Source organism: Anopheles stephensi, chromosome 3, assembly GCF_013141755.1.
Source record: "Anopheles stephensi strain Indian chromosome 3, UCI_ANSTEP_V1.0, whole genome shotgun sequence".
Lineage (NCBI taxonomy): Eukaryota > Metazoa > Arthropoda > Insecta > Diptera > Culicidae > Anopheles > Anopheles stephensi.
In genome coordinates this window covers 55,766,619-55,787,936 of record NC_050203.1, presented here as the reverse complement: position 1 = coordinate 55,787,936, position 21,318 = coordinate 55,766,619, and the positions used below count along the sequence as shown (strand labels likewise).

The 21,318-nt window shown below is 46.0% G+C and overlaps 3 protein-coding genes across 12 annotated transcripts; 2 read left to right on the top strand and 1 right to left on the bottom strand.

Annotated features, from left to right (window-relative positions):
* The first annotated feature begins 2,837 nt into the window (after positions 1 to 2,837).
* LOC118513452 (anoctamin-10) lies at positions 2,838 to 7,962 on the top strand. 10 transcript variants are annotated; one of them, XM_036059208.1, is made up of 8 exons: positions 2,838 to 2,962; positions 3,291 to 3,384; positions 3,989 to 4,159; positions 4,611 to 4,989; positions 5,051 to 6,248; positions 6,337 to 6,716; positions 6,778 to 6,952; positions 7,694 to 7,962. In XM_036059208.1, exons 3-8 carry the CDS (start codon positions 4,144 to 4,146, stop codon positions 7,766 to 7,768), a joined length of 2,223 nt encoding a protein of 740 aa, XP_035915101.1. In that variant the 5' UTR covers positions 2,838 to 2,962; positions 3,291 to 3,384; positions 3,989 to 4,143; the 3' UTR covers positions 7,769 to 7,962. The 10 variants fall into 10 exon arrangements, 9 of the variants coding, with proteins under 9 accessions (XP_035915101.1, XP_035915100.1, XP_035915103.1 ...); XM_036059207.1 differs by having other exon boundaries at positions 3,291 to 3,615; XR_004906475.1 differs by lacking the exons at positions 2,838 to 2,962; positions 3,291 to 3,384 and adding exons at positions 3,391 to 3,693; positions 7,051 to 7,490.
* Positions 7,963 to 8,386: 424 nt separating this feature from the next.
* Positions 8,387 to 13,575, bottom strand: LOC118513454. Its single transcript, XM_036059215.1, has 4 exons — positions 13,547 to 13,575; positions 11,810 to 12,012; positions 10,931 to 11,735; positions 8,387 to 10,843 (listed from the first exon to the last, which is right to left on the bottom strand). The coding sequence occupies exons 2-4, from the start codon at positions 11,956 to 11,958 to the stop codon at positions 10,529 to 10,531; spliced, it is 1,269 nt and encodes a 422-aa protein (XP_035915108.1). The 5' UTR covers positions 11,959 to 12,012; positions 13,547 to 13,575; the 3' UTR covers positions 8,387 to 10,528.
* Positions 13,576 to 19,310: 5,735 nt separating this feature from the next.
* Positions 19,311 to 20,785, top strand: LOC118509995. The gene is made up of 3 exons (XM_036051378.1): positions 19,311 to 19,504; positions 19,579 to 20,383; positions 20,471 to 20,785. Exons 1-3 carry the CDS (start codon positions 19,356 to 19,358, stop codon positions 20,783 to 20,785), a joined length of 1,269 nt encoding a protein of 422 aa, XP_035907271.1. The 5' UTR covers positions 19,311 to 19,355.
* Positions 20,786 to 21,318: the final 533 nt, after the last annotated feature.

The window sequence follows — 21,318 nt, the reverse complement described above, 5'->3', positions numbered from 1 at the left end:
AACAAAAAATATCTAAAGCTCCCTCAAACATAAACACGCTTGTAGCAATCGAATCGATAAATCCATTTCGGAACCCCAGTTTACATTACGATTTCGGGGCGAAACTCGACGAAATGATAGATTTACTTCCAATCCGCATCCTTCTCAGCCGTGGTTTTCCACGTGGATCGTTCGGTTCGGTTCGTACGGAACAACATTCAAATCCTTGCGGGAGCACCAGCCAGAACTTCGGTACAGTGCCGGTACCATTCCGACAAGCTTCTCACGGGGAACTGAATAATTGAATTAACAACTATTTCCGCTTACTCGACCGGCTGGGCCGTGGAATGTACGGTAAGGCAAATGCAGCTCACGTCAAGGACGCGACCACGGTGGTGGCTGGTTCCCGTTCCGGTTTCTGCGATACAGCGATCGGTTTTACCAATCTCTGATTCCCCAGCTGCTGCTGCAGTGCGGACGAAGATCGGGCAGCTGCAGCAGTGCAGCGATGCAACGGCGGTAACAAATTCAATTATCACCGTACAAACAGGAAACAACTCCGACACGAAGGTTTTGCGGGTCAAAATACGGCGGCAGCAGTTGCTTCGGCCTTTACACACCTTTCGCCGGGGGGAGTTCGCACATGGCGGTGCTGGGTCTCCCAAAAGCAATTTAAAGGCGCCGTTTACACGTCTTCCTTCGGTGGTTTTGGCTTAAGGAACGGGGCCATTTTCTCTGATCCGTTTCATCGATTGAGCAACAGTAGTGACTAACAGCAGCTTGTACTTTAAATACGAACCTAGCGAACTGTTACAGACTCTGTACAGCACTGTATCACTTTCGACATTGTACAGTAGTTCGGGTACTAGAATATCTTTTTAATCCCTACAACAAAAGCTCCTAATTCCACAACAACAGACACACCCACCCACCCTTAAATCCCATCGCCTGTAGCCATGAGATCCCACTGTAAACATGCAACTAATCCTTCGGCAAAGCATCACAACAGCAAATCAACGACCAAATCCCGCCCTGAGACAGCGATAAATTAGTGAAGTTTAACCGCTCGCTTTTTCGTGAACATAGACGGCCCGGCCCGGTCACTTTAAACCTCTCCCGGCTAGGTTAAAGGCCATTAATCATTAAAACTACCTACCGGAAGCGGCTCCCGGGCGCAAACGGGTGTTTGTATCATTTTTCTTCCGCCCGCTGAAGCGATACGGGAGGGATGCTGTTCCGGATTAGGATGCGACCCGTCCCGATTCCGGGCCCGGTCTGGCACTGTCTGCTGACAACATTCCAGCCATGGGTGGCATGCTAGGAAGCGTTTGAGTGCGACGCGAATAGCCTTGGCGTGAGCTGCCCAGTGATTGGTTCTATTCCCGAAAAAAAAAGTTTAATTGTTGAAACAAACTAAATTTTGTTTACTAAATTAAACTACCTCCTAAGCTTGGCTTCTCTAGCTCCTAAAAGTATGCAACTTTTATAACACAAAATCTTTTCTTTTTGCTTTTGTTTTAGAGTTGTCTAACAAGGTTGTCATCTGGGTTATCTGGGCGTTCCCATCTTAAGGTTCCAGTTAATCGTTGTGCTTCTCCAACAAGACTACAGCTACAAAACGATGCATCCTGCCCCCTAAGACACACGAGCTGGAATTACCAGCAGCTTCAAACAGCGGACATTCCATCCCGCATAGGTTTCTAGCGCATTCAAGCCATTTCATCACACAGCTAAAATGTTGCCCTTTTGCCCTAGTTTGTTCGTAGACACACGTGCACACTCACCTTTGCCTGATCCTTGAGCGCGAAATTGTCTCGCTTAACGTTTGCCATATTTTTGACTAGTACGCGAACAAATTCCACTCGAGGCCCGCGACGCATCCTTTAGATCAGACTGTTTTATACTTCTCCTCAATATTTGGGAAACTGTCTTAAGTCCTAAGAATTTAGTCCCTAACTCCTAAGACTGATCTAAAGAGGCTGGCTGAAAGAAGCTCAGGCACATAACCATTCAATGTAGTTTTCTTTAAATTTTCCTGATAATCCGAATCAATTTGTAGAATTAAAATAAATTACAACATACGAGGTTATTGGAAAAATGACAAGCAGCTTAGCAATCCTTATTAAAGTAAATATGTTTTGAATGATTGTAGTAAACTTCTCGGGCTTTCTGCTTTGCATTATTAAAGAGGCAACATAATATTTTTAGTATTTTTTTCATATCATACGTCTTCATTCCTTTTTGTTATGCATATGTAGTTGTATTGAAGAAGTGCATGATTTGAATTGACAAGCTTAGAGGAACGCTAAATTAAGTGCAGAAAATCGAAAACCTAATGTAAAAATAAGGAAACCTGTTTTTCATATACTTTAAATTTAACAGAGTTTTGTAAAAATATAACCTCTAACATTATAAAAAAGACTGTAGTCTATTTACTCTATCTATTAATAATAACATCACACAAGCAAGCAATTGGAAACACGTGGGCCGCACCATAGCGCGCTCTAGTGATGATGGTACGAACTATTACTCAAGACTCAAACCAGCTTCGAAGCGAAAAAGCGAACCCGCAAGCACACTGTTTACTTCCATCTTAGCTATAGGACAAAATAATTATTTTAATTTTACGCATTTTTAAACTAGAACACTCAAAAATTTAGGTTTCTTGAGCTAATTATCCTATAAAGAATATTTCAATAATTCGATATCTATATTCTTGTACAGACATAATACTCTTGGAGTATCTTTAGTTTTATCAGGCCCTCACAGATCAGCTGTTACTGGATAAAATTTTGAACCGTGTGTATGCTACGCCTAGTGTGGGGCGAAAACCGTATGTTTTTGTCCAACAGACCGACTGTCAATACAAACAACAACGTGTTTTTTGTTCTCGTCTGCAGTCTCCGTTTCATCTCTGCTTCTTTCTTTATTTCATTGCGTAAAATCATCATCGATTTCTATGCCAAAGTGCGGAAGTGCACAGGTAAAAAGTGTTACTGTAGCTTACATTATCTTGTGAGAAACGTGAAACTTGTCGTGAGCTACCAGGTTGCATCCTTAGTGCAATAAAAATTGTGCTTTCAAACCGAGTTTATGCTGCGTTTGGCATTAATCACGCTAAAATAAGGCCTTGCACGAGGAACTGCTTGTGAAGTACCGGCAGATAACAATGCACAACCAATCCCACCGCAACCGGTGTTTGAAGTAACAGTCAGCTGTTTTCAGGCGCATAGCCCTAGCTACAAACACACCACACACGCAACCCGATTTTGCGCAAAATTCCTTTCACGCACACAAACACACTCTTGCAGGGAACGCGTACGGGTAGCACCCAACATCTCACTCACACCCGTACGCAGCAGCGCGATCAAGAGAACCGTGCAGACGATCGTCGACAGTTTTCGCGTACGTATCATTTCACTATTCTTGATCAAGCTGTGCAAGACCTTCGTTTAAAAAAAACAGAAAAAGTATTAAAAGACTTAATTCCAACAGTGGCAATACACAGCGTTATTGCAAAGATAAGAGTTTGTGCGCGGTGTTGTGTTAAGGGGGCTTTATCGGGAGAACCATAAAAGCCACAATCTAATTTCGTACGCGTATCGGCGTCGGTTAGTGCTTGTTCATTACGTTATCGTAAGTGATTACAGTTTCGTAAAGAGAATTCATTGCTCCTTCTGGTGGCTCGGTGATCAATCAGACGCTCATATCAAGGTACCTCTACCTAACCCTGGTCCTTATAAGGAAGAAATTGTTTCTGGTTTTGGTAAACTCTTGCTGCCCATTGGCGGATGTTCCCGCGATTTGCGGGAGCAAAGCGGAAAATATTATTTTTAAACCACCCCTCTACAACCGAAATCCCACACACCAACTCACGGCGAATCGCACCGTTTGGAAGTAATGTAAATGTTTTCTTCTAAATTGCTTCGCCACTTGTCAATACATGCTTGTAATGCAGTTGTATGGTGGATCGCATTTTGTTTACTTTGTTTCTCTGTTGTTTTATTAGCGCCGATCGTGTCGCCTGCTGCTGCATCGCTCATGTGTTGGCATTGAAGATCTGTCCCCACCAGAGCGGCCTTGTGATGTGGTTGTGATCGGCGATCAACATACACGCACGGACAGGTGTAAAACGCACAGTCACACGCATGGAAACCGGTGAACATGGAAGACATTAAGGGTAAGAAAATTAATCGCTTTATTCTATAATTACTTTACTTGAGGTGTTTAATCTACCACCACTCATAGGGGATAATCTCGTAAAAATCGAACCAATGTGTTCTACCGTGTGTTTCGTGTTTTTGTAGCTTCCAACAGGGTAGGTCAGCTGATTGCGATGAATCGTAGACGACCCACCAACAAACCTGTTGATGATTCATCCTTTCTCCGGAAAGGAACCGAACGTTTCAGTACGTAGTGTGTTGGTGTGCACGTTCGAAAGTCACCTCTCGGTTGTTTGGTGCAACTTTCCCACCTTCCGCAGCACTGTAGAGCAAGATATAGTTGTTCCCTGTTGTACCACCTCGTTCCAGTAGTAGCACAACGTGTTCTCTCCATCCGTGTTGTTTATGCTCCTTTCGAACTAACTTTTTTGTGTAACTTTTGTCTTTGCCTATCTAAAACTCCTCCAGAAAATCTTATCCCCAACCTACACTTTGCGGAGAACGATGAGGAGGAGCTCGCGGAAGAGATTGGACCACCGAGACGTCCGACCATCCCGTCGCTACTGCAGCGCAACTCGCAAATCAACCTACTGGAACAGATGGATCATGAGCGGGGCGAGCTGCGGCAGCGCAAAGGTACGGTACGGTTCACCCAGTCGAAAGTCACCCGCCAGGAGCAGAAGGCCCAACCACCGGACGGGCAAACACCTTTCGGCGAAAGCCTCATGGTGCTGGAGTTTGGTGAGGATGCTCCGATCGAAGCGATACAATGGATCATGGACAAGATCCGTGGTCGGCGGGTGGACGGTGGGATGGAGTTGCTTGTGCGGAAGGAACCGTTAAGCAAGTGAGTGGCCCGATTTATCTTTCATTTGCTTCAGTAGTATAACGGTCTCCTCTTATTCCAGAGACAGCCAAACGATCATCTTTCACATCTCCGCCACACACATGAAGCTGCTCGAGATTGCGGACGATATGGGGTTCATGAAGCGCACCAAGACCGGCATCATACGCAACTTTAACGTGGCCTGCTTGGACGAGTTTTTCTACGACGAAGGTATGGCGCTCGAGGACATCCTGACGCCCGCCGACCGGCAGATCATCATCAAGTACGCGCTCGAAACGATCAAGGCGGCCGACGACGAGCACCGGATACCGGGCACCAAGATCATTCTCTACCACGGCCAATCGATCATACAGGCGGCACAGAGTGCCGAGCTCATCGCCAACCTGTACTCGCTGCACGATAAGCGTACGCTGAAGGAGCTACGCCACCGATGGATCAAACCGACCCGCGTACAACCGATCGACGAGATACGGGACTATTTCGGCGAAAGTGTCGGCATGTACTTTTCCTTCCTCGGCTTCTACACGTACGCGCTGGTGGTGCCGACCGTGTTCGGGTTCCTGCAGCTCGGCCTTTCGGAGGAAACGGAAACCGTGCCCTTCTTCTGCGTGTTTTACGTCGTGTGGATGAAGGTGTTTCTGGAGCTGTGGAAGCGCAAAAGCTCATCGCACGCGTACCGGTGGGGTACGATCACGATGACGAACCTGGACGAACCGAGGCCCGGCTACTACGGGAAGCTGGCGCGCGATCCCATCACCGGCAAGTGGACCCCACAGTACCCGAAGTGGAAAACGTACGTGCAGATGTACTGCGTGACGGCACCGATCATTATGCTGTGCATGGGCATTGCCGCGTTCGTGACGATCTTCCAGTTTTACGTCGAAGCGTACCTGGCCGAACTGTTCGGTGCGGATGCGTACATCCTCTACCTGCCGTCGGTGGTGAACGCGATCTACATTGCCGTATCGACGCTGGCGTACGATCGGCTGGCGACGTACCTGACGGACAAGGAGAACCATCGCACCCAGAGCCAGTACGAGCGGCACCGCGTGAACAAGCTGATAGTGCTCGAGTTTGTGAACAACTTCCTGTGCCTGTTCTACATCGCGTTCATACTGCAGGACATGAAGATGCTCAAGACGCAGCTTATGATGCAGCTGATCGTGCTCCAGTTTCTGCAGAACGTGTTTGAAAATTTGTACCCCTACCTGAAGAAGAAGGTTGGCCTGAAGATTGTGCGGCTGTTTGTGAAATCGAATGTAGGTTGTGCGGTTGTAGTGCACGGCTGTTTGAGTCACTTCTTCACGCCACTGTTGTGTCTTCTTTTACGTTTTTTTTTTTTTGCAGTACGAGAAGCTCAAGCAAGCGCATGAATCGTACGACGAAATGGGATTGCAGTCGCTGGACGACGATGATCCGCGGGTTGTGCAGAATCGCAAGGAAACGATCCTGGAAGAGTACAACACGTACGATGACTATCTGGAGCTGTACATACAGTTCGGGTACGTGGTGCTGTTCTCCTCCGTCGCGCCACTAACGGCCTTCTGGGCGATTCTGAACAACGTGATCGAGATACGGCTCGATGCGTACAAGCTGTGCAGCTTCTTCAAGCGTCCGTTTGCACGCCGGACGAAAAACATCGGTGCGTGGCAGCTGGCGTTCGAAACGTTGGCCGTCATCTCGATCCTTACCAACTGTGGCATTCTCTACCTATCGCCCCAGATGAGGTAAAGCGTTAAGCTCGGTGGTCCACTTGCACTAGGCTAATATTGTTCCCTTCCATTGCAGAGAGCTTGGTGCTGGGTTTACCCGCGAGGCGTACACACTTTCCTTCCTTATTATCGAGCATGTGCTGCTCGGGTTAACCTGGTTCATCTATAAAGCGATCCCGGATACACCGCACTGGGTGCGTGTGGCTTTGGCGAAAGCCGAGCACGAATCGCGCCAAGCGCTGAAACGCGAGGTACGGAAATGAGGCGAGCCGTTTGCGTGCGTGTTTTCTTCCTTTTCCATAACATTCTTTTTATCTACTACCTTTTACCATCACTATCAAGCCAACAGATAACAATAATAGAACACAAACACACACGAAAACCTCTAACGAACAAGTTTTACTTCACTTTGTAGGAATAGAACACACGAAACACAAGCACGTGCTTCGGCCGTACAGTTTGGACACCCTCTTACCTGTTGCATCGTTTCTATACCGCTCTTCATTCGCCAACTCATCTCACCTCAGCCACAATCACACGAGCGTACAGAACTGTTCGAGATCTAAGGCGATTTTAGGCGTAGAATCGATCGTTGCGACTCGATGTAAGCAGCAGTCGGTTAGCTTACTAACGCTTGTTTTAACCTCCAAAGAGTGCCTCCTAATCATATAGCAGCAACGATCGCCCGCAGTAACACGCGTGAAGTGTTTTGTTTCATACTGATAATGTACAGCAGCTTCGATGATGGTGCTTCGAACCGCTGCAAACGGAAGCTGAACCCGCACTACGGTACGTTTGATCTACCTCGGAGCGAAATCCTCAATCAAGCGCAACAACTTGCCATAGCTGTCGTACTATGCGCTAAGGCTGAAATTAAAGCGTTTGTGTAGATTTTATTGTGTGCCAACGCTTACCAAAATTTAGGGCCTGAAGCATGCTGTCGGGCAGCGAGCTTGTACAATGGTTCACCCATTATTATTCGTTACTTACAGAATGCGCAACGATCTCGTAACGTACTGTTTCGCAGATTTCGCAGCGTGTACGACACGCATTCGATGCTGAACTAAGAAGCGTCACAGTCATGGTTGCAAACGGGGAGCATAAAGACAGCTTCTTGCCGCTGTCGCTGAGAAGCGATCCGCAAGTGATTTTCAACCGCTAGACAACGGTGCGGATTTTAAGTATGTGAGAGTTTTTTTTTAAATTTATGTTCGATATGTTTTGGGTAGCTAGAATGAAAATAAAGTTACAGTTAAATAAGTCTCGAAAACTTGCCACAGAAAAGTATGATGACATGGGCACGCTTTCAACCTTTCTTAAGGACTGTATCGATCACGGTTGAAAAGCTCAACCGCGATTGGTATTTTGCTTTTTAAAAGACGGACGAAGCTCAGTTAATGCTAGCGATAAAGTGCTCTTCGAGAAATCACAACAAATTTACTATAGTTTCGTTGAGTGGAGCATGTCGGCAAAAGAGAAGTGAATAATTTGAAGACAAGCAGTTTCGCAAACTAGACAAAGCATCACACCACTGACCACTGGTTCAGTGGTCGGGAGAAAAGTCGTTAAATCAACTTAAAGTTTTCGTTTATTTCGAATGTTTTGCTCAATCAATTCTTCTTTCTTTCACCGTAAAACACTGTCCGTCCATGCACATCAAGTTTTGTTCGTATGTATGATTTCACATTGTGTGAAGAAAGATTACCAAATGTTGCGCAAATTATTGTGTGTGTGTGTGTTTTTTTTGTGCTACAACTGCAAGCCATCAAGTTTTGGTCGTATCTATCGTAGATATTAATTGTTTTCGGGTAATGGAGAACAAAAAAAATGGAAAATTGTAGTAATAATAAATAATAATAGTAAGCAGTCTGAAAAAGATTCTCACTTTGGGTACCTCAGTAGCGAAAAGTGAGTGCCAGTGAGTGGAGGGGGTCTCTCTCTAGCCTGAAGGTCCAATTGCTTCTGCTTCGTCCAGGTTAAATAAGCTTTAATTATACTCCCTTTCTTAACCGATTTATTTATTTGTTTTGTAAACTTTCACACATTAATGTTTTGACAAAAATGTTCTGTAGAAACCTCAGTTTTTAGATAATATCTATGTGTATTTTATTGCCTGACTAATTCGCACATCCACTCAGTTCGATCGCTCAACCTGTAATCCCGCTCATCAATACGGATCGTTCTCCCGTTGGCTGATGTTCGTCGCTCATGAGTGTCTCCAGTTTATCTGCTCTTTCTCACGGCGATGTCACTCATAACTTACTCACTGTTCTCTCTGTGGGCTGTCATCGCCGTAGTTCATATCCTACATGTTCTGTAAAGTAACTGATTGTTTATATTTTTGTTTGCTGCACTCAATGTCGCTTTCACTACTAAGTCACTAAGTTTCCGTTTGTGTTGTTTGTATTGAAACGTGATTCTAACCTCGAAAGGTCTTTGCCTCCCACCTCTGACTTCCTGTGTCCTTATGAAGGCGGTCTGTGAAGACCGGTGCATCAATCACTCCTTCATTACCGAAAGTTTTTGTTTGTGTATTAGCTTTTTAATCTTTATTTTTTGTTATACATAAAGAGAGTAAATCCGTGGGATGTAATATTTATTCTATGATCAATGTAACGATTGCCATTTTGTTTACGTTTCTTTTCACAGCTCGTAGCTTTAAGTATCCGATCGGACCAAGGAACACTTGTCTAGTTCGTCTTCTTTGGCACTACAGTCTCGAGAGGTCTTTAAGTTGATTTTACCCGTTGTTGAACAGCCTGCTTGTTCTCTACCTCTCTCTTGCGCTCTTACTCTATGCCCTTCCTTTCTTGCCTTCTTTCTGGCCCTGCTCAAACTGCCAAGCAGATCCAAATCCAAAATGCATATTGATTGATTAGTTAAGTTGTACAAAACTATACCATCACTCTCCCCCATTCCCCTATCATTGAGTAGCAAACCCTTACGAAAGGGAAACAGAGGAGAAATCAAACGATTATCAAATTTACGGGACTTGGATCGATTCGTGTGAGTAACTGGCGCCAGCTACACCACCGCACTACGGTAATGTCTTTTCTTAACTATCTTTTAATAATTGGCACAGAGAGGTGAATGATAATCAACACAACGGGGAAACTAATTCAACTTCCTTATATAAATCTAAAAATATAAAACCCGAATGTAAGAGAAAGGCGCTCGGTTGGAATTGTGAACAAATCGGTATTAGGCACCATTCGTTTTGTCTGAAGCCGGCTCATCGCTTTAGCTTGTGCGTTACAACGTGTTTCCTCTGTATGTTTGAACGTATAAAATTTACTGGGATCTGTTTTTTGTCTGCAAATGCGCGAAACAAAACAATACTAGCCCACGAGGGTAATATGTGAAGGAAATATCAAATGCGACAATAATAAAACTAAATATTGAAAGTTTTTAGGAAACAATACTGAATAAAAACTGAAAATCCACTTCCACGGGCTTCACTTTATGGGCTGGGTCGTCCGGTGTCATTCTCATGACATGGCCAGCACACCGAACCATGGCGAGTCTAATTCACTGCACGATGGTGAAAGGCTACAGTCCCAGCTTCGTCCGTCGCGACGAATCACAATTGTTGGTTATCATTTGGGCTTGCCGAACTCGAGGTCCGCTAATACCGATTTGTTCTTCATGTGTTTTGAGAAGCTTCCTTAGAGAGTCTGCGGTTTTGTACCGCATGATGTTTGGCTTTAGTATCTTTCCCTTTTATAATGGTATAAAACCGTCTTGAGCATCTGGTGTTGGTAGTATATGCATAAGTTGCTGCATCTAGGATGCATGTCTTAGGTTTAGGAAAGGTCGCACACGCAAAACTATTGATTGGCACCGGTGCTGGAGGGATCGATTCCGACCGATTCATCGAGCTCAACGGATAGTTTGTGTAGAAAGATTGCTTTTATGTAGCTCAATCCCACCTCGATTAGCAAGCGCAAAATGGGCCAACCCCACAGCACAGGATAATCGAAGATCGCTAGTGGCTCGTAAACGAAAAGACAGAACATATCGATGTAGAACCCTTCTAGACTATAGTCGGGCATAACTACCGTACGGCGATTCCACCTGGCGTGTGGGTCGTTTTCGTCCATATACTCGCACTCATTGCTGTTCTGGTGTTTGGGATGTTTGCTCTATAAGTAACGAATGGCAAGAATGATTTGTGTGAGAGAAGCGTAACATTTTTGATTGTGCTGGATAAATAAGCCATCCATACTTACAGAGCCGTTCATCGTAGTACAATACCATTCCTTTCCGTAGGTTTTTAGGAACAGGACGAAAGTGTCGAACAAAGTTCCCAAAAGTGGAAAGAGCATTTGTTTGATTGCTTCTCGTTGGAACGCTGCGTCGTCGAACAGCACGAATCGAATGAAAGGCAAACGTAGATGTTTCTTTATCGCGTTGATCCTGGTCGTGATTTGTTTGGTTTTGTGGTTTCCAAACAACATTAACGCCAACCGGCACAGTTCATAAACAATCGTGGAAACATAGCTGGAGTATGGAAATTCTCCCATCCACTGCTCCATCGACCATTGCAGTGCGACAATACCTGTGGCAATTACTGCCATCAGCATCATGTCCGTATGCCACCGTTTGTAGCCGTAGATAAAAAAAATGTTAACGCGATTGACTAAAAGCCCGAAACCCGTGCCGTAGATCATCATCCTGCGAGGCAAAGCACACGGTTGCTGATGCATGTTGAAGTAGACTGCTGTCAACGCGATCAGTACGCCGCCCAGCACGTGGCACACGATATTGGCAACGAATCTTATTTGCTGTCGCCAGCCGCCTAATCGTGCCAGAGACATAGTCTTTTGCCAGTATTCTAGACGATATGATGAAGCGGGCTGCATGTACAAAACAAATTGATCACGATTGAGCGGAATGTCGGTGCCAGGTATTTGATAACCATTGTTAGGCGCAACCAGTAGCTTGTAAAGTGTTGCTTTAAAGCAGTTGAAAGCGCTCTCAAAATCGGGTTGCTTTGCAGGAACACTGATATGAAATGTGGTCTTGTTGCTGGTGCTGCAAAACAGAACTCGAAACTGTTAGCCCAATCTTGTTTCATACGTGACGGTTTAATGGGCACATCGGTTTACCTTTTCAGTGGACGTTCGATTGATACCATACCACACTGTCGAATCTTGTCCACAACTCTGTTCATTGTTTCAGTCGAAACTAATGATTTGATCGTTAGTGCATAGTAGTATATTACGCTCATAATCGGTAGAATCTGCTGTCCATCCATCTTCTTGTCCGGTTCAACAGTGTATCGCTCTAGTCAGTCTCTAGTCAGGTGTGCCTGAAAAGAGAAAAGAAAGAAGCTATCAACATGCATACCAGCATGTATTGCATCCGTGCGGCTTCCCCCGCCATGAGTAAGGCCCAACCAACCAGGATCGACCAGAACTGAGATAGAGTAATAGCGTTGACCGGGAGAATGGTCGGCATAATGATTTTGCAGATTGAAGACTGCAAGCAGCAGACCAAGAGCGCGAAGCAGTTGTCCTTCAAGCACCTCGGACCAAATACCGCAGCATCTTCACCCCATCTTCAAAAGACAGGGATCCGTTAATCGAGAGTCAGCCAGCTGAGCGATTCATTCCAGCCTCGCCAACTGCGCCTTCAAATCATTCCAAACCTCATGTCCATCAGTTCCTCAGCAGCAATAGCTCCATCACACTTGTCACAAACGAAAGACTCATCGGTCTCGTACACTGACAGTGGCCGTTTTCTTACCATCGTTGAGTACGGCCTTTCTAATGATCCTCACATCATCCCTTCAAGGATACGAGAAAAACCGACCGACAGGCTATCGCACTGACGCAGATTGTCTTCGCCCAGCCGAATCAGATAGTCCGCTTTCACAGCGTGTAGCCGGCCGCTTCAAACTAGACCTCCATCACGCACAACGCACACTACCATAAAAATTTCCCCCGTGTTTTAGGAAGAGACGAGACGGAAGAGATATCGGCAAGATTGAGAATGTGTGGGTTATGCGAACTGGTGATATTAGTGGTGGATCAAACCCACTCCACTGGTGATCAACGTTGTAAAACACACACGCGTGCTGTTGGACCATTTTCCCGCAACAAATGCAGCCGGGGTAAATGATCGTTTGTAGCTGGAGGCGCCCAGTACTTCACTGCTTTTCATGCCCTTTTTGGAATGCACCGTTGCTGAAGTGAATGAAGTTGCTTGCTCAACATAACGATCATTGGCCATCGTCGTGCGTGTCAAGGTCGCGTTCGCAGAGCATCGAAGTTATAGTGAGCAGAGCACCGAGGAAATTCCTGCGAACCAGCAGTCATAGACGCTACAACAAATGTTTATTTCTGCAATGGATGCACGCCGGACGAGCAGTATAGAATGGGAAGTGTGTTTATGTCTGTGGGGTGTAGCGTCTCCCATAAATAGATTCCCAACAGGTTGGCACGGTCAGACGAAACAAGAAAACACGTGTCGGGAGGTAATTGGGGAATGCCTTTTTCCTGTTTCGCTAGGTCATGGCGATCATCGAAAGACACACAAACACAACCTTGTCTACTGGCACGTTTTTTCGCTAACATGCCCATGCGCAAACGAGAACGAGGAAGAACACGTTATGCGCACGTATGCTGAAGATTCTACACGAAGTGAAGACAGTAACAGCTGACGCTTAAGTGACGTCATCAATGATCAATTTGATCGAGACTGGCACAAGGTTGCGTCAGCGTATCTGTGATGCTTTTTCTAGTACAAACACTCACACACACACACACACACACCGAATTTCCACACGAAGCGATCTGTTTGCCGATTTCTGAAAGGGAACGGACGTTTTCACTGTTGCCTACCTTGCCTATACACCCCTTCCCGATCGTATCGTTTGCTAACCCATTACTGCCCAGCTCCGGTAGTTGGAAAGGATTGAAGCTGGACGCACACAGTGCACCAGGAAGACCCCACGCACCACCGACGTTCACGAACCACTGGGAGAGCTCTCAATAAGAGAGAGAGAGAGAGAATATCACCGAGGCCCGAGGATCGAAACGAAAAAGCGATGGCGATGGCGAAAAAGGAAGGCGATGCATCGTAATGAAAATGTGACGGAACAAAGAGAAACGAACGAAATCGATCGTGATACTATCGGGTCGGATCGGGATACTGTTCATTATCCCAACATTAACGATAAGGGGACCTCCGAGGACACAGCCGGCTGATAACCGGCTCAAGAGTATTCTCATGAAGCCATCATGAATCACGAGTATTCCGCTACACCTGCACACGTTGCACTTGTCTGCAAAGCTCGTCAAACCAGCCAGAGTAGTGTAATAGTCAGGCCTACGTACGGGGAGGCAGTCTAGATGGGATGTGAGCCGCGGTCCTGCCACACTTTGAACTGTGAACCACACTTTACACTTTGAAATTCTTCTTCCTTATATTCTTCCGCCCGATGCTGCCACTAGCCGCTGCTCGCGTTTGTGACCATACGTCTCGACAAGATGTTCATAACTGCGAACGGAAAGAGAGCTGGGTTGATATACAACCACACACATTACACGCAGGCGCAGCACTTTGTTCGGTGTAACGATATCAAAAAGATTGAGAATGTGTGGGTTCCTCGATCCGGTGATATTGGCGTTGGATTAAAACCGCGTCACTGGTGATCAACGTTTTAGCACACACACGTAAATGATCGGTAAATGATCGTTTATAGATGGAGGCGCCCAGTACTTCATCGCTTTTCATGCATTTTTTTGAATGCACCGGTTTAGTGATAGCTTAACAAAAAAGTAAGAACGTTGTTAAGTATTGAACTATCAGCTTTAGCATTAGCATAGGAGCGTAGATGTAAGAATACTCTGATTGTAAATGTAGTAGTGTTAAGCATAAAATTAAGTCAATCGCAAACCAAACTCCGGACGGTGTGCAACAATTTTTTTGTTAGAGCCATTTTCGCTACAAACGTATTTCTGCGTTTCATCATTTTTGTTTTCGTTGTCACGTCCGCAGACCTCTGAAATGGTAGTGGTCTGTACTGGCAACTTACGCCAGTGGCACAGCTCCGTCGTAAGGTTTTTAAAATTTTGTATGGAATTTGACAGATGGCCGTCGTACGACAAAACAATTGTTTCCATCGTACGACCATGGGGTATGTATTAAGAAGATGTATTTTTTTGTTCTATAAAAAATATGACCCCGACGTGATCCCTCAGTGAAGAGGTGCGAATAGCCATATAAGCCATAGTTTGCGGGTGAAAAAGATACGACTCGTGTGTGGAAAGTGTTCACTAGTGCCTATCGTAACGCTCTTTTGCGGCTCGCAAGTGCTTCGTGCATTTCCACGCGCATTATCGCAACCGGTATTTTACTGTGTGATCCTCACACTAGAACATTGCGACACGAGTTGCGCCATCCACGCCACAATGGGTGTTCCTGCCGCGTCACCGACGTTTTCGCTACACACATCGTGGTTCGGCGCCCGTTCCACGCCCCCGTCACCCGCGTCGTAGCTCCGCCATTGAAGCCGCATTTTCGACGTTCGACCCCCCGAATTTGAGCCGAGTCACGCCGTGCCCTCGACATCGTACCGCGAAAGAAAGCCGTCTGGGGCCAGTACATAAAACATCGACACTGTTTACTGTTCTCGTGCGGACGCTATATACTTACACCATCGTGTCCAAACCAGCGTGCTGTGCGAACGGCATTTTGTACAACAACAGCGCATCTCCGATCTTTCCACGCTCTTAAAGCGCATCTCCGATCGTCGCTAGAGCGAGACAGCCATATCCGCTACACATCGGATGCTGTCAGTTCGCAGACGGCATAGAGAGCACTGCAGTATAGCATGCTACATCTGTTAACAGCATATTAGATCATCCCGTACCTGCCTCACAAACCAAGAAAAGGGCAAGAACCATAAAAGAAACAGAAATCAGCATAAACTACCGCATGCCGATGCGACAATCGAAACATGCAGCAAATAGATCATAAACAAGCATAACGAAACATTTATTGTTGTCACTAGGGCCATACGCAAAACTGATACGGAAGAACCGCACTCTGTAAATAAGGAAAACACATTGTAAACCCAAAACCCGGAACAACTCAGCAGCCACACGTTTGCCAAACATATAAACATATGATGGACAAATGTTGGCTGACCATCAAAGAAAGCTTCAAATAAATAGAACCGCTCGAGAAGCAAGGGCAGACAGTGCCGAGTTACAGACGAAGCATGTTGCTGATGCAACTCGAGACTCCGACGTCAGTAAAAGTAACCAACGTCCAGAGTCTCATTTCAACCCGTCGTTGTTCAATCACGGAAGGGAAGCTCGATCCGACACCAGTTGTCTAAGTTCACCTCCGCTCGATGTGTCATCCCGTAAAAGTCCGAGTTAGCACTTTCCAATGAGTGCCGCGCACCAAATCGTACCGCGACCGTAAGCCATAGAATCGAACGTGTGCCGAAGCGTCATCCGAACGAACCGCATTGTTTACCACAGCACGTTCTAATCAGGATGCAACACACACCATCGTGTGCCCGACAGTGCCGTCATACCTTCGTGTTGTTTGCAGACAACATTTTGGTTCTAGCACGCACACCTTTGCATTCGCAATCAGTGCACTTTCCGACTATCGTGTGATCTGCTGACTGTCGTTGTGTATTCCATTTACGAGCCTTTTTGTCTGTGGCAGGATGACGCAACATAGCCCCAAACCACAGCGCGCTTCCCCAGCCCCGACGCTCACTACCGTCCTTGCGGTAGCCATCGTGGAAGACGAAAAGGCTAGCGGTCCTACGATGGAACCGCCTGCCGCACAACACGTCGTGGCCTGCCATGCCCTGCGATTGAACCTGCCCGAGATGGACCTGAACAATTTTCCGGCATGTTTTAGTGCCCTGGAGCATTGGTTCGCTGCATCCGATATTAATTCGAAAATTCCAAACCAAAAGCTCTTCCACATCGTTATGGCTCAGCTTCCGCTACGGGTGTATTCTGAGCCTCATCCGCTGCTAGATAGTGTACCTACAACGGAACAGTACGCTTTCGCAAAAAAAACCCATTCTCGACCATTTTGAGTCCCAACGCAGCCAGTTCCATCGTCTGATGTACAGCATGGAGCTTGGCGACCGCAGGCCATCTTAGCTTCTCACGGAGAAGCGGCGCACCGCTAGCAACGCCATGACGGAATCGCTGCTGAGCGACCTTTGGATGCACAATCTACTGTCATTGCCGTCGCACAGAAAGCTGCAACTAATCTCGCGAAAAGTGGAAGTGCTAAGCCGCCAGCACAACGGGCTCATGGATCAGCTCCGTTGTCGAGACCGCGATCACCCCCGTACCCGTACACGTTCGCGGCAACATAACTCTAACACAGTGACACGGTTTTTTCACCATTACAATTTTCCTCCGTTAGTCCACGTTGGGGTATGCATTGAATCAAGGTCATACACAGGACACACTATGAAACCCGCCCGTTCAGTTTACAATACATTCTTTTTTCGTTAGAAATGAAATCCACGTCACGGACGCTTCTCTCTCTCTCTCTCTCTTTCTCTCTCTTTCTCTTTTTTTTGACTGTCGCTAGGGATTACTTTTCTGTTGGCATAAAAAAATTCATTGATGAAAAAAGTTGGCATAAATAAATGTTTTCTCAGTATTCTTCTCGTAGCTTATGTATTGTCTACTCTTTTCCGCGTATCTTTCTGCTGTAACACTTGAAACAAGATCACAGATGGCGTGAGATCGTAGGTGATGCAATGAAACACACCTCCTATATATTACGATCATCGCGTTCGTTTCTCTTTGTTCCGTCACATTTTCATTACGATGCATCGCCTTCCTTTTTCGCCATCGCCATCGGTTTTTCGTTTCGATCCTCGGGCATCGGTGATTTTCTCTCTCTTTCTCTCTTATTGAGAGCTCTCCCAGTGGTTCGTGAACGTCGGTGGTGCGTGGGGTCTTCCTGGTGCACTGTGTGCGTCCAGCTTCAATCCTTTCCAACTACCGGAGCTGGGCAGTAATCGGTTAGCAAACGATACGATCGGGAAGGGGTGTATAGGCAAGGTAGGCTACAGTGAAAACGTTCGTTCCCTTTCAGAAATTGGCAAACAGATCGCTTCGTGTGGAAATTCGATGTGTGTGTGTGTGTGTGTGTTTGTACTAGAAAAAGCATCACAGATACGCTGACGCAACCTTGTGCCAGTCTCGATCAAATTGATCATTGATGACATCACTTAAGCGTCAGCTGTTACTGTCTTCACTTCGTGTAGAATCTTCAGCAGACGTGCGCATAACGTGTTCTTACTCGTTTACGTTTGCGCATGGGCATGTTAGCGAAAAAACGTGCCAGTAGACAAAGTTGTGTTTGTGTGTCTTTCGATGATCGCCATGACCTAGCGAAACAGGAAAAAAGGTGTTCCTCAATTACCTCCCAACACGTGTTTTCTAGTTCTGGTGATCAATGACCGCGCCAACCTGTTGGGAATCTATTTATGGGACACGCAACACCCCACAGACATAAACACACTTCCCATTCTATACTGCTCTTCCGGCGTACATCCATTGCAGAAATAAACATTTGTTGTAGCGTCTATGACAGCTGGTTCGCAGGAATTTCCTCGGTGCACTGCTCACTATAACTTCGATGCTCTGCGAACGCGACCTTGACACGCACGACGATGGCGAATGATCGTTATGTTGAGCAAGCAACTTCATTCACTTCAGCAACGGTGCATTCCATAAAGGGCATGAAAAGCAGTGAAGTACTGGGCGCCTCCAGCTACAAACGATCATTTACCCCGGCTGCATTTGTTGCGGGAAAATGGTCCAACAGCACACATGTGTGTTTTACAACGTTGATCACCAGTGGAGTGGGTTTGATCCACCACTAATATCACCAGTTCGAATAATCCACACATTCTCAATCTTGCCGATATCTCTTCCATCTCGTCTCTTCTAAAAACACGGGGGAAATTTTTATGGTAGTGTGCGTTGTGCGTGATGGAGGTCTAGTTTGAAGCGGCCGGCTACACGCTGTGAAAGCGGACTATCTGATTAGGGTGGGCGAAGACAATCTGCATCAGTGCGATAGCCTGTCGGTCGGTTTTTCTCGTATCCTTGAAGGGATGATGTGAGGATCATTAGAAAGGCCGTACTCAACGATGGTAAGAAAACGGCCACTGTCAGTGTACGAGACCGATGAGTCCTTCGTTTGTGACAAGTGTGATGGAGCTATTGCTGCTGAGGAACTGATGGACATGAGGTTTGGAATGATTTGATGGCGCAGTTGGCGAGGCTGGAATGAATCGCTCAGCTGGTTGACTCTCGATTAACGGATCCCTGTCTTTTGAAGATGGGGTGAAGATGCTGCGGTATTTGGTCCGAGGTGCTTGAAGGACAACCGCTTCGCGCTCTTGGTCTGCTGCTTGCAGTCTTCAATCTGCAAAATCATTATCCCGACCATTCTCCCGGCCAACGCTATTACTCTATCTCAGTTCTGGTCGATCCTGGTTGGTTGGGCCTTTCTCATGGCGGGGGAAGCCGCACGGATGCAAGACATGCTTGTATGCATGTTGATAGCTTCTTTCTTTTCTCTTTTCAGGCACACCTGACTAGAGACTGACTAGAGCGATACACTGTTGAACCGGACAAGAAGATGGATGGACAGCAGATTCTACCGATTATGAGCGTAATATACTACTATGCACTGACGATCAAATCATTAGTTTCGACTGAAACAATGAACAGAGTTGTGGACAAGATTCGACAGTGTGGTATGGTATCAATCGAACGTCCACTGAAAAGGTAAACCGATGTGCCCATTAAACCGTCACGCATGAAACAAGATTGGGTTAACAGTTTCGAGTTCTGTTTTGCAGCACCAGCAACAAGACCACATTTCATATCAGTGTTCCTGCAAAGCAACCCGATTTTGAGAGCGCTTTCAACTGCTTTAAAGCAACACTTTACAAGCTACTGGTTGCGCCTAACAATGGTTATCAAATACCTGGCACCGACATTCCGCTCAATCGTGATCAATTTGTTTTGTACATGCAGCCCGCTTCACCATATCGTCTAGAATACTGGCAAAAGACTATGTCTCTGGCACGATTAGGCGGCTGGCGACTGCAAATAAGATTCGTTGCCAATATCGTGTGCCACGTGCTGGCCGGCGTACTGATCGCGTTGACAGCAGTCTACTTCAATACGCATCAGCAACCGTGTGCTTTGCCTCACAGGATGATGATCTACGGCACGGGTTTCGGGCTTTTATTCAATCGCGTTAACATTTTTTTTATCTACGGCTATAAACGGTGGCATACGGACATGATGCTGATGGCAGTAATTGCCACAGGTATTGTCGCACTGCAATGGTCGATGGAGCAGTGGATGGGAGAATTTCCATACTCCAGCTATGTTTCCACGATTGTTTATGAACTGTGCCGGTTGGCGTTAATGTTGTTTGGAAACCACAAAACCAAACAAATCACGACCAGGATCAACGCGATAAAGAAACATCTACGTTTGCCTTTCATTCGATTCGTGCTGTTCGACGACGCAGCGTTCCAACGAGAAGCAATCAAACAAATGCTCTTTCCACTTTTGGGAACTTTGTTCGACACTTTCGTCCTGTTCCTAAAAACCTACGGAAAGGAATGGTATTGTACTACGATGAACGGCTCTGTAAGTATGGATGGCTTATTTATCCAGCACAATCAAAAATGTTACGCTTCTCTCACACAAATCATTCTTGCCATTCGTTACTTATAGAGCAAACATCCCAAACACCAGAACAGCAATGAGTGCGAGTATATGGACGAAAACGACCCACACGCCAGGTGGAATCGCCGTACGGTAGTTATGCCCGACTATAGTCTAGAAGGGTTCTACATCGATATGTTCTGTCTTTTCGTTTACGAGCCACTAGCGATCTTCGATTATCCTGTGCTGTGGGGTTGGCCCATTTTGCGCTTGCTAATCGAGGTGGGATTGAGCTACATAAAAGCAATCTTTCTACACAAACTATCCGTTGAGCTTGATGAATCGGTCGGAATCGATCCCTCCAGCACCGGTGCCAATCAATAGTTTTGCGTGTGCGACCTTTCCTAAACCTAAGACATGCATCCTAGATGCAGCAACTTATGCATATACTACCAACAGCAGATGCTCAAGACGGTTTTATACCATTATAAAAGGGAAAGATACTAAAGCCAAACATCATTCTCAATGCGTGCAACTAGAAACACACATGATCGAGCTGGCAACTTTTGTGCGTACAAAACCGCAGACTCTCTAAGACAGCTTCTCAAAACACATGAAGAACAAATCGGTATTAGCGGACCTCGAGTTCGACAAGCCCAAATGATAACCAACAATTGTGATTCGTCGCGCCAGACGAAGCTGGGACTGTAGCCTTTCACCATTCAGTTTTTATTCAGTATTGTTTCCTAAAAACTTTCAATATTTAGTTTTATTATTGTCGCATTTGATATTTCCTTGACATATTACCCTTGTGGGCTAGTATTGTTTTGTTTCGCGCATTTGCAGACAAAAAACAGATCCCAGTAAATTTTATACGTTCAAACATACAGAGGAAACACGTTGTAACGCACAAGCTA

Bases quoted from the DNA above. Each gene is read 5' to 3' on its own strand.
- LOC118513452 (XM_036059210.1), top strand. The intron at 6,249-6,336 runs GTAGGTTGTGCG...TTTTTTTTGCAG, and splicing joins GGCTGTTTGTGAAATCGAAT to TACGAGAAGCTCAAGCAAGC. The intron at 6,953-7,693 runs GTACGGAAATGA...CGTTACTTACAG, and splicing joins GCCAAGCGCTGAAACGCGAG to AATGCGCAACGATCTCGTAA.
- LOC118513454 (XM_036059215.1), bottom strand. From the start codon at position 11,958: ATGGATGGACAGCAGATTCTACCGATTATGAGCGTAATATACTACTAT. The intron at 11,736-11,809 runs GTAAACCGATGT...TCTGTTTTGCAG, and splicing joins ATCGAACGTCCACTGAAAAG to CACCAGCAACAAGACCACAT. The intron at 10,844-10,930 runs GTAAGTATGGAT...CGTTACTTATAG, and splicing joins GTACTACGATGAACGGCTCT to AGCAAACATCCCAAACACCA.
- LOC118509995 (XM_036051378.1), top strand. From the start codon at position 19,356: ATGGATGGACAGCAGATTCTACCGATTATGAGCGTAATATACTACTAT. The intron at 19,505-19,578 runs GTAAACCGATGT...TCTGTTTTGCAG, and splicing joins ATCGAACGTCCACTGAAAAG to CACCAGCAACAAGACCACAT. The intron at 20,384-20,470 runs GTAAGTATGGAT...CGTTACTTATAG, and splicing joins GTACTACGATGAACGGCTCT to AGCAAACATCCCAAACACCA.